The sequence below is a fragment of the Salmo salar genome, chromosome ssa14, assembly GCF_905237065.1.
Source record: "Salmo salar chromosome ssa14, Ssal_v3.1, whole genome shotgun sequence".
Classification (NCBI taxonomy): Eukaryota; Metazoa; Chordata; class Actinopteri; order Salmoniformes; family Salmonidae; genus Salmo; species Salmo salar.
In genome coordinates, this window is record NC_059455.1 from 54,969,786 (window position 1) to 54,982,111 (window position 12,326).

Here is a 12,326-nt window from a genome sequence, read left to right on the forward strand (position 1 = left end):
TGGTTTTTAATAATTTTGTCTGGTAGTTTCTAAAGTAGTGCAAGCCAAACGGGTCCCTGATTGTGTACCACCTTACACATGTGTATCAAGTCATTGTTCGAGCGTTGCAACATGTGCACAAAGAGTAATATATATCTTTTTTTAACTCTAGTGTGCATGTGCTCGGGCCCACCCAGCAACCTCATTGGACAATACTGGGCTGATCCAATCCTGCCTACCGCTTTTACCTTTGACAAGACAAAAAGGACAATATGGAATCAGGAAGGTAGGCCACAATTTTATCAATAGTGCGTGACACGGGCCTCCCGAGTGGTGCAGTGGTCTAAGGCACTGCATCACAGTGTTGAGGCGTCACTACAGCCTGGGGTTTAATCCCAGGCTGTGTCACAGCCAGCTGTGAGCTGGAGTACCATAGGGCGGGGCACAATTGGCTCAGCATCGTCCGGGCTAGGGGAGGGTTTGGCTGGGGTGTTTTCTTTGGCTCATCGCGCTCTAGCGACTCCTTATGGCAGGCGTGTGCCTGCAAGCTGACTTCAGTTGTCAGTTGAACGTTGTTTCCTGGCTTCCGGGTTAAGAAGCAGCGTGGCATGGTGGGTCATGTTTCGGAGGACGCGTGGCTTGACCTTCGCCTCTCCCGAGGCCATTGGGGAGTTGCAGCGATGAGACAAGATTGGATCGCAATTGGATATCACGAAATTGGGGAGAAAAAGGGGGTAAAAAATTAAATACACATAAAATGTGTGTCGCGAACTGGATATTTAAATGAATGTAAGTAAGCTTAAATCCTTATAAAATAGTCCCCAAATTCAACAAGGCACATCAGTGACACCATTTAGGAAATAATTTTGTGACCACTGTTTCTGATCCGGTTGAAAATGATCTAATGTATTTGTGGCTGAAATGCCCACACATTTCACTTTGATTGTTATTTCTGGTCCAAATCAAATCAAATGTATTTATTAGCCCTTCTTACATCAGCTGATATCTCAAAGTGCTGTACAGAAACCCAGCCTAAAACCCCAAACAGCAAGTAATGCAGGTGTAGAAGCACGGTCCAGTCTAGGGATGTGACAAATGGACAATTGTTTTTAGCATTTAAACAGACAATTTTTTATTTTAAATCGTTTTTCCGTTAAAACACTAAGAAAAATGTATAAAATACATTGCAACGAAAACGGGAGGTTTAAAAAAAAAAAAATACATAAGTCATTTTCAGGCTTCCGTAATGTGCATTGGAAGAGTGCACAGCAAGCTAAGAGAGTAGGCTTATCCCACTCTCCTGGCTAAAAACACAGTAGTAACTCACCACTGACACACAATACTATGTGTCAACGTATTCCATTTCTAGTGTCCCAGTGGTATAGGAAATGAACAGTGTTCTGTTCATGCAAAAATGCTATTCTGAAAGTCTGCTGTGGGCAACAAATGTACAGTTTGGTTCTTCGCAAAACAAAAACATGGGCTGAGTTGTAGTTCCTGCCAACATAACGAGCTGAGAGATCAGATTATTTTTGATGAAACCAACTTACCATTAGAAATCCCTGACACGTAAACATTGTCATTGTGCTGGGAGAAAACTGCATTTCCTAGAAAAGATGAGACAAAAAAAACACATTTTTTTTCTTATGAATGACCGTGGGATCAGAAGATGGAGCTTTGGACTCATATCTTTTGTGTAAACATGATTTGGAACTGGGGCTTATTCATAACAACTCTGGCCCCTCGGAGACAAGTCCACTGGTTCTAGGGCAATTACATCTGTAGTCTTGCAGCAGGAGAATTTGAGAAGCTTTGATACAGTGTGTAGGCTGATGTGTAAGAACAAGGGGCAGTTACAGAGGATGATTACACTAGCCCAAAATGTCACACGTAAACTTCAGTCAACAACTGAGTGAAAAAAAGTGGAAAATGGAAAACTAGGCTAAACATTCTTGTAGGTTACGAGGATCATACAAAATGATAAAAAAATATATAATATGACTGAAAGAACTAGTTGAAAAGATATGCCTAGAGACATACGTACAGGTGAAGTTGGAAGTTTACATACACTAGGGTTGTAGTAATTAAAACTTGTTTTCAACCACTCCACAAATTTCTTGTTAACAAACTATTGTTTTTGCCAATTCGGTTAGGACATCTACTTTGTGCATGACAAGTCATTTTTCGAACAATTGTTTACAGATAGATTATAAGTGAAATAATTCACTGTATCACAATACCAGTGGGCCAGAAGTTTACATACACTAAGTTGACTGCGCCTTTAAACAGCTTGGATAATTCCAGAAAATGATGTCATTGCTTTAGAAGCTCCTGATAGGCTAATTGACATAATTTGAGTCAATTGGAGGTGTACCGGTGAATGTATTTCAAGGCCTACCTTCAAACTCAGTGCCTCTGCTTGACATCATGGGAAAACCAAAAGAAATCAGCCAAGACCTCAGAAAAACACATTGTAGACCTCCACAAGTCTGGTTCATCCTTGGGAACAATTTCCAAACGCCAGAAGGCACCACGTTCATCTGTGCGTACAAACAATAGTACGCAAGTATAAACACCATGGGACCACGCAGCCGTCATACCGCTCAGGAAGGAGACGCGTTCTGTCTCCTAGAGATGAACGTGCTTTGGTGCGAAAAGTGCAACTCAATCCAAGAACAGTGCAAATCAATCCCAGAACAGTGCAAATCAATCCCAGAACAGTGCAAATCCATCTCAGAACAGTGCAAATCCATCTCAGAACAACAGCAAAGGACCTTGTGAAGATGCTGGAGGAAACAGGTACTAAAGTATCTATATCCACAGTAAAACGAGTCCTATATCGACATAACCTGAAAGGCCGCTCAGCAAGGAAGAAAAAAAGCCAGACTACGGTTTGCAATTGCACATGGGGACAAATATCTTACTTTTTGGAGAAATGTCCTCTGGTCTGATGAAACAAAAATAGAACTGTTTGGCCATAATGACCAGCGTTATGTTTGGAGGAAAAAGGGGGAGGCTTGCAAGCCGAAGAACACCATCCCAACCGTGAAACACGGGGGTGGCAGCATCATGTTGTGGGGATGCTTTGCTGCAGGAGGGCCTGGTGCACTTCACAAAATAGATGGCATCATGAGGAAGGAACATTATATGGATATATTGAAGCAACATCTCAAGACATCAGTAAGGAAGTTAAAGCTTGGTCGCAAATAGGTCTTCCAAATGGACAATGACCCCAAGCATACTTCCAAAGTTGTGGCAAAATGGCTTAAGGACAACAAAGTCAAGGTATTTGAGTGACCATCACAAAGCCCTGACCTCAATCCTATAGAAAATGTGTGGGCAGAACTGAAAAAGCGTGTGCGAGCAAGGAGGCCTACAAACCTGACTCAGTTACACCAGCTGTCAGGAGGAATGGGACAAAAGGCATCCAACTTGTTGTGGGAAACTTGTGGCAGGCTACCCGAAACGTTTGACCCATGTTAAACAATTTAAAGGCAACGCTACCAAATACTAATTGAGTATGTAAACTTCTGACCCACTGGGAATGTGATGAAAGAAATAAAAGCTGAAATAAATCACTCTACTATTATTCTGACATTCACATTCTTAAAATAAACTGGTGATCCTAACTGACCTAAGACAGGGAATTTTTACTTGGATTAAATGTCTGGAATTGTGAAAAACTGAGTTTAAATGTATTTGGCTAAGGCGTATGTAAACTTCTGACTTCAACTGTATAACTGAATAGGGGAGGCTAATGGAAGGCTTGAAGTCCTTGGCGGCTTCTTCTGACCTGCATCCTACTAATAGTTGAAATGATTTCTGTCCAGCTATGGCTGCCTGGCCCAAGGCTTATGCCTTGTTATTAGACAAGCTGTGAGCTGAGGCTATCTAGGCAATGTCGGGTGTGTGTTGCTGTGTGTGCAGCTTGAGAACAGTTATGAGAGAGCATCAATAATCTTAAGATAAACCCTCCAAAGTGACCCAACAAAAAAAACAATGTTGGGAAATGACTAGTTTGATTACAGAACCTCTGCTCCTTACCCGTTTAGCCTAGGAACTGACTAAATGCAAAGAAGACAAGGCTTTTGAAGGACTGAATCTCTTGACGAGAAAAAGTACTTAGAGGTATAAGCCTACGGCATGCTATTTTGAAAACTTCATGGCTCATGCCTCATCAATCAACTCTTTGAACTAAGGCCAATGGCTAGGTCTACAGTGCTTACAGAAAGTATTTAGACCCCTTGACTTTTACATTTTGTTACGTTACAGCCTTATTCTAAAATGGATTAAGTTGTTTATTTCCCTCATCAGTCTACATACAACACCCCATAATGACAACGCAAAACAGGTATTTTTTTATTGGCCAGTCAGATATATTTTTCTTTGCAACTCTGCCTAGAACAACGAAGCTGCCAGTTGAGGACTTGTGAGGCATCTGTTTCTCAAACTAGACACACTAATGTACTTGTCCTCTTGCTCAGTTGTGCACCGGGGCCTCCCACTTTCTATTCTGGTTAGAGACAGTTTGAGCTGTTCTGTGAAGGGAGTAGTACACAGCGCTCTTTCAAAACGTTTCGAAAGGGGAGGGTAGCCAGGGGCGCCGGCGTCATAATGGTGATGGCCCTCCTCATGTGAACACGTTCCACTGTGTCTCATTCATTCAGTTTTCACAGTAGAAGGCTCAAATTACTTTGTAAAGACTGGGGACATCTAGTGGAAGCAATAGGAAGTGCTCAATGAACCATTGCTCACTGTGTGAATTACAGGCAAAGTGGTGAAGTTGAGTCCGCAATTCAGAATTCCACATCCTGTTACGATCGGTCTCGGGGTTTTGACTGCCATATGAGTTCTGTTATACTCACAGACACCATTCAAACAGTTTTAGAAACTTTAGGGTGTTTTCTATCCACAAGTATTAATTATATGCATATCCTAGCTTCTGAGTTTGAGTAGGAGGCCGTTTAAAATGGACACCATTTTTTTTCAAAAATCGCTGTAGCGCCCCCTATACTAGGCGACCGTCAAGAGGTTAACCTCTTACATCTAGACGTTCCGCTAGCGGAACACCTGCTCCAATATCCAATGATAGGCGTGGCGCGAATTACAAATTCCTCAAAAATACAAAAACTTAAATTTTTCAAAAATATGACTATTTCACAGCATTTTAAAGACAAGACTCTCCTTTATCTAACCACACTGTCCGATTTCAAAAAGGCTTTACAGCGAAAGCAAAACATTAGATTATGTCAGCAGAGTACCAAGCCAGAAATAATCAGACACCCATTTTTCAAGCTAGCATATAATGTCACAAAAACCCAGAAGACAGCTAAATGCAGCACTAACCTTTGATGATCTTCATCAGATGACACACCTAGGACATTATGTTATACAATACATGCATGTTTTGTTAAATCAAGTTCATATTTATATAAAAAAAACAGCTTTTTACATTAGCATGTGACGTTCAGAACTAGCTTCCGGGGAATTTGCTAACAATTTACTAAATTACTCACGATAAACGTTCACAAAAAGCATAACAATTATTTTAAGAATTATAGATACAGAAATCCTCTATGCACTCGATATGTCCGATTTTAAAATAGCTTTTTGGTGAAAGCACATTTTGCAATATTCTAAGTACATAGCCCAGCCATCACGGGCTAGCTATTTAGACACCCGGCAAGTTTAGCCTTCACCAAAATCAGATTTACTATTATAAAAGTTTGATTACCTTTTGTTGTCTTCGTCAGAATGCACTCCCAGGACTACTACTTCAATAACAAATGTTGGTTTGGTCCAAAATAATCCATCGTTATATCCGAATAGCGGCGTTTTGTTCGTTCCAAAATGGTAAATCAGGGTCGCGCGCATGGTGCAATTCGTGACAAAAAAATTCTAAATATTCCATTACCGTACTTCGAAGCATGTCAACCGCTGTTTAAAATCAATTTTTATGCAATTTATCTCGTAAAAAAAGCAATAATATTCCGACCGGGAAACTCCTTTTCGGCAAACAGAGGATAATCACAAAGACGGGGGCGGCCAGGGCACGCGCCTCAGCCCACAGTCCCTTGATCGGCCACTTGAGAAAGGCGATAATGTGTTTCAGCCTGGGGCTGGGATGACGACATTCAGGTTTTTCCCGGGCTCTGAGCGCCCATGGAAGACGTAGGAAGTGTCACGTTAGAGCAGAGATCCTTTGTAAAAGATAGAGATGGCAAAGAAGTTCAAGAAATGGTCAGACAGGCCACTTCCTGTAAAGGAATCTCTCAGGTTTTGACCTGCCATTTGAGTTCTGTTATACTCACAGACACCATTCAAACAGTTTTAGAAACGTTGGAGTGTTTTCTATCCAAAGCCAATAATTATATGCATATTCTAGTTACTGGGCAGGAGTAGTAACCAGATTAAATCGGGTACGTTTTTTATCCAGCCGTGAAAATACTGCCCCCTAGCCATAACAGGTTAACAATTGTTTTCTTGGTGACTATGGTCCCAGCTGCCTTGAGATCATTGACAAGATCCTCCCGTGTAGTTCTGGGCTGATTCCTCACCGTTCTCATGATCATTGCAACTCCACGAGGTGAGATCTTGCATGGAGCCCCAGGCCGAGGGATATTGACAGTTCTTTTGTGTTTCTTCCATTTGCGAATGATCGCAGTTGTGTTGCACGTTGGTTCGAATTACATTATGGGAGTGAAGTCTGAGAGACTCAGAAACAACAACTTGTTGCTCTTGGAAACAGCTCAAAGCCTTGCGGGAAAAATTGTTATCTCAGGACCAATCCCATCTCCTTGCCGTTGTGGGACTGAGAGTTTTAGTCGTATGTGGTCTTTTCATCTATGGCTAATGTGTCTTTCTAAAGACATGGGCACATCATTTGTTTACAATTTTGATTGCATTTTCCAAAAACCGAGGTACTTCGTCAATGATGAATTTCATCTGGGTGAAAATGACGTCCGCCTGCTATCATTCAACATTGAAAAGGTACTTAAACAATCAAAATTATATAGGGCTAGTCGCAGTTTTGCTATAGCAAGCATTGTATCAGACTATCGTTTAACCTGTTAGGGCTAGGGGGCAGCATTGACACGGCTGGATAAAAAACATACCCGATTTAATCTGGTTACCACTCCTACTCAGTAACTAGAATATGCATATACTTATTACATATGGATAGAAAACACCCTAAATTTTCTAAAACTGTTTGAATGGTGTCTGTGAGTATAACAGAACTCAAATGGCAGGTCAAAACCTGAGAGATTCCTTTACAGGAAGTGGCCTGTCTGACCATTTCTGGAACTTCTTTGCCATCTCTATCATTTACTAAGGATCTCTGCTCTAACGTGACACTTCCCACGTCGTCCATAGGCTCTCATAGCCCGGGAAAAAAGAGAATGTCGTCATTCCAGCCCCAGGCTGAAACACATTATCGCCTTTCTCAAGTGGCCCATCAAGAGACACTAGCTTATGCGCGTGACCCCGACCGCCCCGCCTTTGGGATTTTTTCCTCTGTTTGCCGAAAAGGAGATTCCCTGTCGGAATTTTATCGCTTTTCTACGAGAAAAATGACGTAAAAATTGATTTTAAACAGCGGTTGACATGCTTCGACGTACGGCAATGGAATACTTTGAATTTTATTGTCAGGAATTGCGCCAAGCGCGACACTTCTTTACTATTTCGGATAGTGTCTGGAACGCATCGAACAAAACGCCGCTATTCGGATATAACGATGGATTATTTTGGACCAAACCAACATTTGTTATTGAAGTAGACGTCCTGGGTGTGCATTCTGACGAAGACAACAAAAGGTAATGACATTTTTATAATAGTAAATATGATTATGGTGAGTGCTAAACTTGCCGGGTGTCTAAATAGCGAGCCCGTGATGCCTGGGCTATGTACTTAGAATATTGCAAAATGTGCTTTCACCAAAAAGCTATTTTAAAATCGGACATATCGAGTGCATAGAGGAGGTCTGTATCTATAATTCTTAAAATAATTGTTATGCTTTTTGTGAACGTTTATCGTGAGTAATTTAGTAAAATGTTAGCGAATTCCCCGTAAGTTTGCGGGGGTATGCTAGTTCTGAACGTCACATGCTAATGTAAAAAGCTGGTTTTTGATATAAATATGAACTTGATTGAACAAAACATGCATGTATTGTATAACATAATGTCCTAGGGTTGTCATCTGATGAAGATCATCAAAGGTGAGTGCTGCATTTAGCTGTCTTCTGGGTTTTGGTGACATTATATGCTGGCTTGAAAAATGGGTGTCTGATTATTTCTGGCTTGGTACTCTGCTGACATAATCTAATGTTTTGCTTTCGTTGTAAAGCCTTTTTGAAATCGGACAGTGTGGTTAGATTAACGAGAGTCTTATCTTTAAATGGCTGTAAAATAGTCATATGTTTGAGAAATTGAAGTAATAGGATTTTGAAGATTTTGAAAATCGCGCCACAGGCTGGCAGTGGATGTTACGTAGGTGGGACGAATTCGTCCCGCCGGTCCCATAGAGGTTAACCACGTTTTCATAAGCGTAGGGGTAATGTACTTAGTAATGTTGTCCCCATTCTCTTGGTTCACACTGGCGATTAATACTTGTGTGAACACCTCAAGTACCCCGGTTGATATCAACAATCCACATTTTTTTTTAACTGTAAGGGACTTGGGTTTTTACTTTGAATATATATATTGTCAAACTTTGATTTTGTTAAGATTTTAGTTTCTCAGGCTAGTCCTGATTTCTTTGTTTTATCTGAAACTTGGTTATTAAGGAATTCTAATGATGCAGATATTGCACTGGATGGGACAATGTCTTTAGAGCTGACAGGATGATGAGAGGAGGAGGGAGCAGCTATCTATGCAAAAAATTACCTCTCCATTGCACAAACTAAATCTGTCTCCATTCCAAATCAATTTGAAGTGTTAGCCCTAAGTCTAACATTAGATAACAACTGTAAAGTTACAATTGTTGGAATACATCTCCCACCTTCTGCAATATTGCCCACCCACCTTCTGGAGCCGAGTTGGCGTTAGAAAAATGTACTAGTGTTTTCATTTCTATTGCTGATAAACACGCTCCATACACTAAGGTTAGAGTAAAGAATAGATCAAACCCATGGTTTAATTCTGACATTTCTGATGCTATTCGTAAAAGAGATGTAGCATGGGCTAGGGCTAGAGAAACTTCTAGCTCTGACTGGCTGACTTCTAGGCAGCTGAGAAACCTGTGCGTCAGACTTGTTAGAAGAACAAAATCGGATTACTATGTGACAAGTTTAAATGACTTATGGGAATCCAGCCAAATTCTGGAAATTAGTTAAAACATTAAAGAACAATATGCACTCCACACTCCCAAATCAGATAGGGCTGGATACTGGACTCATTACTGATAAGAACACCATTGCTAATGCCTTCAACAATCACTTCATTGCAGCAGGCAATCTTTTTGAGAAAATGTCAACCACACATGAAGGAAGAAAATATATATATGAAGGGATTGTCCATGAGTATGCTGATGGTCAGGGTTTCTCACTAAGCCTCTTCAGAGGAGAAAGTTATTGATTCATTGCTAGCCATAGACACTAAGAAAGCTACAGGGGCTGACAAACTTTTACCGAGGGTTGCTGGCTCGAGCTGCACCACTCATCTCTGGTGCTCTTACTCATATTTTTAACCTCACGCTGACCTCTGGGGTCATACCTAAAATTTGGAAAACTGCCTATGTGCTGCCTCTGCACAACGGTGGGGATACTGGTGACCTTGATAGTTATCGACCAATCGCTAAGCTGTCTTGTCTTGCAAAAACGTTCGAGTCATTGGTAAAATGTACAGCTGCACTCTTTCTTGTCTCTTTCTTGTCCACTTTTATGTCAGTGCTTGATTATGGTGATATTTTATATATCCATGGATCAGCATCAGTACTGAAGAAATTGGATGCAGTGTATCATGCAGTGTTGCGCTGTTACAGGTTGCTTTTTTCATTGCCTTTTGTACACTTCGGTTGGCTGGGACTCTCTGACTTTTATAAGGGCCAGACACTGGTTGACATTTGTTTATAAAGCCGTCTTACAGAAACTTCCTAATTATCTTAATTCAAAAATCCAGTGGTCAAACAGTATTTATCAGACTCAGTCACAGGACATGCTAGTACTAGAGATACCCCGGATTCACTGAGTTAGGCAAAACGGCACTTGAATATCATGCTCCACACTCATGGAATGAATTGCAAAGAGAACTCCAGTTAGATGTTTTGGTGCCTGTAAGACAATGTCTTGTCTATCTGCAGCAGACATATTGTGAGCAATATGTTTGGAACATCAAATGGCAATAAAATTGCAATATCAACATGGGGGGGATTGACACAGTTACATATTGCAATATTATTTTGGATGATATATCGATACCGGGACTCCAAATATCGAGTTGTAAAAAATAAATAACATTTTGGCAAGTAACATTAGCTAGCGCTAGTCGGCTGTCCCTGCTTCGAAAGTCTAGTAGTTTTCATCCTATAGCATGTTCTCCATCTTCTTTGTAAATAGTGAGCCAACATGTTTTTAGCACTTTTATTTCCATGACTTGATACAAAACTAATTTTCTCATGCTCTCTCATCTCTCTGCAGCAGACAGAGTGAGCAATATGTTTGGAACATCAAATCACAATACAAAAATATAGACTCAGCTTTCATTTGACACCAAATGTTATATGCTCCTATAAACTTCATGTTGGTGCTCATGGGTACTTTTAGATGGAAATGACCATATCCTGCTGTGTGCTTGAGTGTGTTCGAGTTGCTGTGGTATAGATTGTATGTGAGTTGAAACAAATATTTAGCCATTACCAAATACTTACCAGTGAATATGAGGAGAACCATGTGTCGACATATCCATGATGAGATCCCATTTGAGCCCAAAGTGTAGTAGTAGGCCATTATCGCTAATGAACTAGCCCTAATTATATATTTGTTGCTACTTGGTTACTCGCTTCAGATTGTTACACTGTTCCCAAAAATGTAACTAAACAAGCGCTCTTTGGTGTCCCAAAAACACATAAGCAGTGTCAAAAACAAAAACAACAAAAGAGATGAATATGGATTAAAAAAAGTTATTCTAGCTAACTTTAGCCAATTCCTTTCTGGTCAGACAACTGACAGTGATTGACAATCAATTACAGAGCCAACACAGATCAAGTTATCATGCTAGCTAGATGACAATGAAGAAGCAATAGCTGTCTTGGCAAAATACTTCAATCAAACGGTTAAACAAAACAGTGCGTTGAAACTGTCTGGCAAGTTAGCTAGCACAACAAATGAGCAAAATTGAATTATCGCTAACCAAAATGCTAGCTAAATATTACGCTAACGTAAGCCATCTATCTATTCATAGTCACTATTAATATATATTTACATGTGTATATATTAGTCTGAGTGGATCTCCATCTCCTAGTATGAGATGAACCTTCGTGTTAAGCATTGTGCCAGAACAAAGGAAACGACAAAGGCATTACTAGCAATAGTCAACTTTCCGGTTTAGTTAACCAGCTAGAACTCCAGCTAACCCTAACCCTTTGTGTTAGCTAGATACCGTTAGTGATCAACGCAACGTTAGGCATCGTTAACAAAGTTAGGTAGCTAGCTGCGTTAACACAATTACGTTTCATTACCAACATTGACATCGAAAATAAATGTCACCAAATATAAACTAAATAAATACAATATAACCGAAAAAATCGGTGAACTAAAAAAACTCAAACGAGCGTTGCAAGTGTCTATTCTCTCGTTTTAACGCCGAAACAACCTCTGGTCTCGCTAATGAGCTAGCTAGCCTGCCACCGTTAGCTAGCTTCCAAAGCAATGGCAGAACAGAACGAAAATATTCCTGTGGTATCCTTGAAATGTCACCACTGGCTTCTTCTAATGAAAGTGGCTAAAATGTTCTAAAGCATAAGTCCGTAATACATACTCCGGGCCTAAACTACACCCCGTGTAGCCACAACTAGCTTTACATCGGCTGAATGTTGTTACGGACAGGGTATCGTAAACACTCCTTCTTTGACGAGGTTTAACGGCGGTTGGAATCCAATACATGTTGCATTACCGCCACCTACTAGACTGGAGTACAACTCCCATATACTTTGCTTGAAAAAAATAAATAATAATAAATAAACAAATCATCTAACACTACACTCACAAAAATAAAAAATAAATAAAAAAAGTACACCACCCTACTCCACTATTTAAATATATTTAGTCCTACCTCAGGCCAACAACCTGAAAGGATGGAACACCACCACTTAACACACCCTGTAACTCTTCTGATGTCAAGTCTCGCACACCG

The 12,326-nt window shown here is 40.4% G+C and overlaps 1 protein-coding gene across 1 annotated transcript in view; it reads right to left on the reverse strand.

Annotated features, from left to right (window-relative positions):
- The window catches only part of LOC106569782 (low-density lipoprotein receptor-related protein 12), a 46,547-nt gene extending 34,494 nt beyond the window's left edge, over window positions 1-12,053 (reverse strand). Inside the window, exons 1-2 of the mRNA XM_045694584.1 lie at window positions 10,843-12,053; window positions 1,530-1,586 (exon numbers count right to left, since the gene is read on the reverse strand). Coding sequence (XP_045550540.1) covers window positions 1,530-1,586; window positions 10,843-10,921 — 136 coding nt within the window. The 5' untranslated portion in view covers window positions 10,922-12,053. The remainder of the gene's footprint in view (window positions 1-1,529; window positions 1,587-10,842) is intronic.
- Window positions 12,054-12,326: the final 273 nt, after the last annotated feature.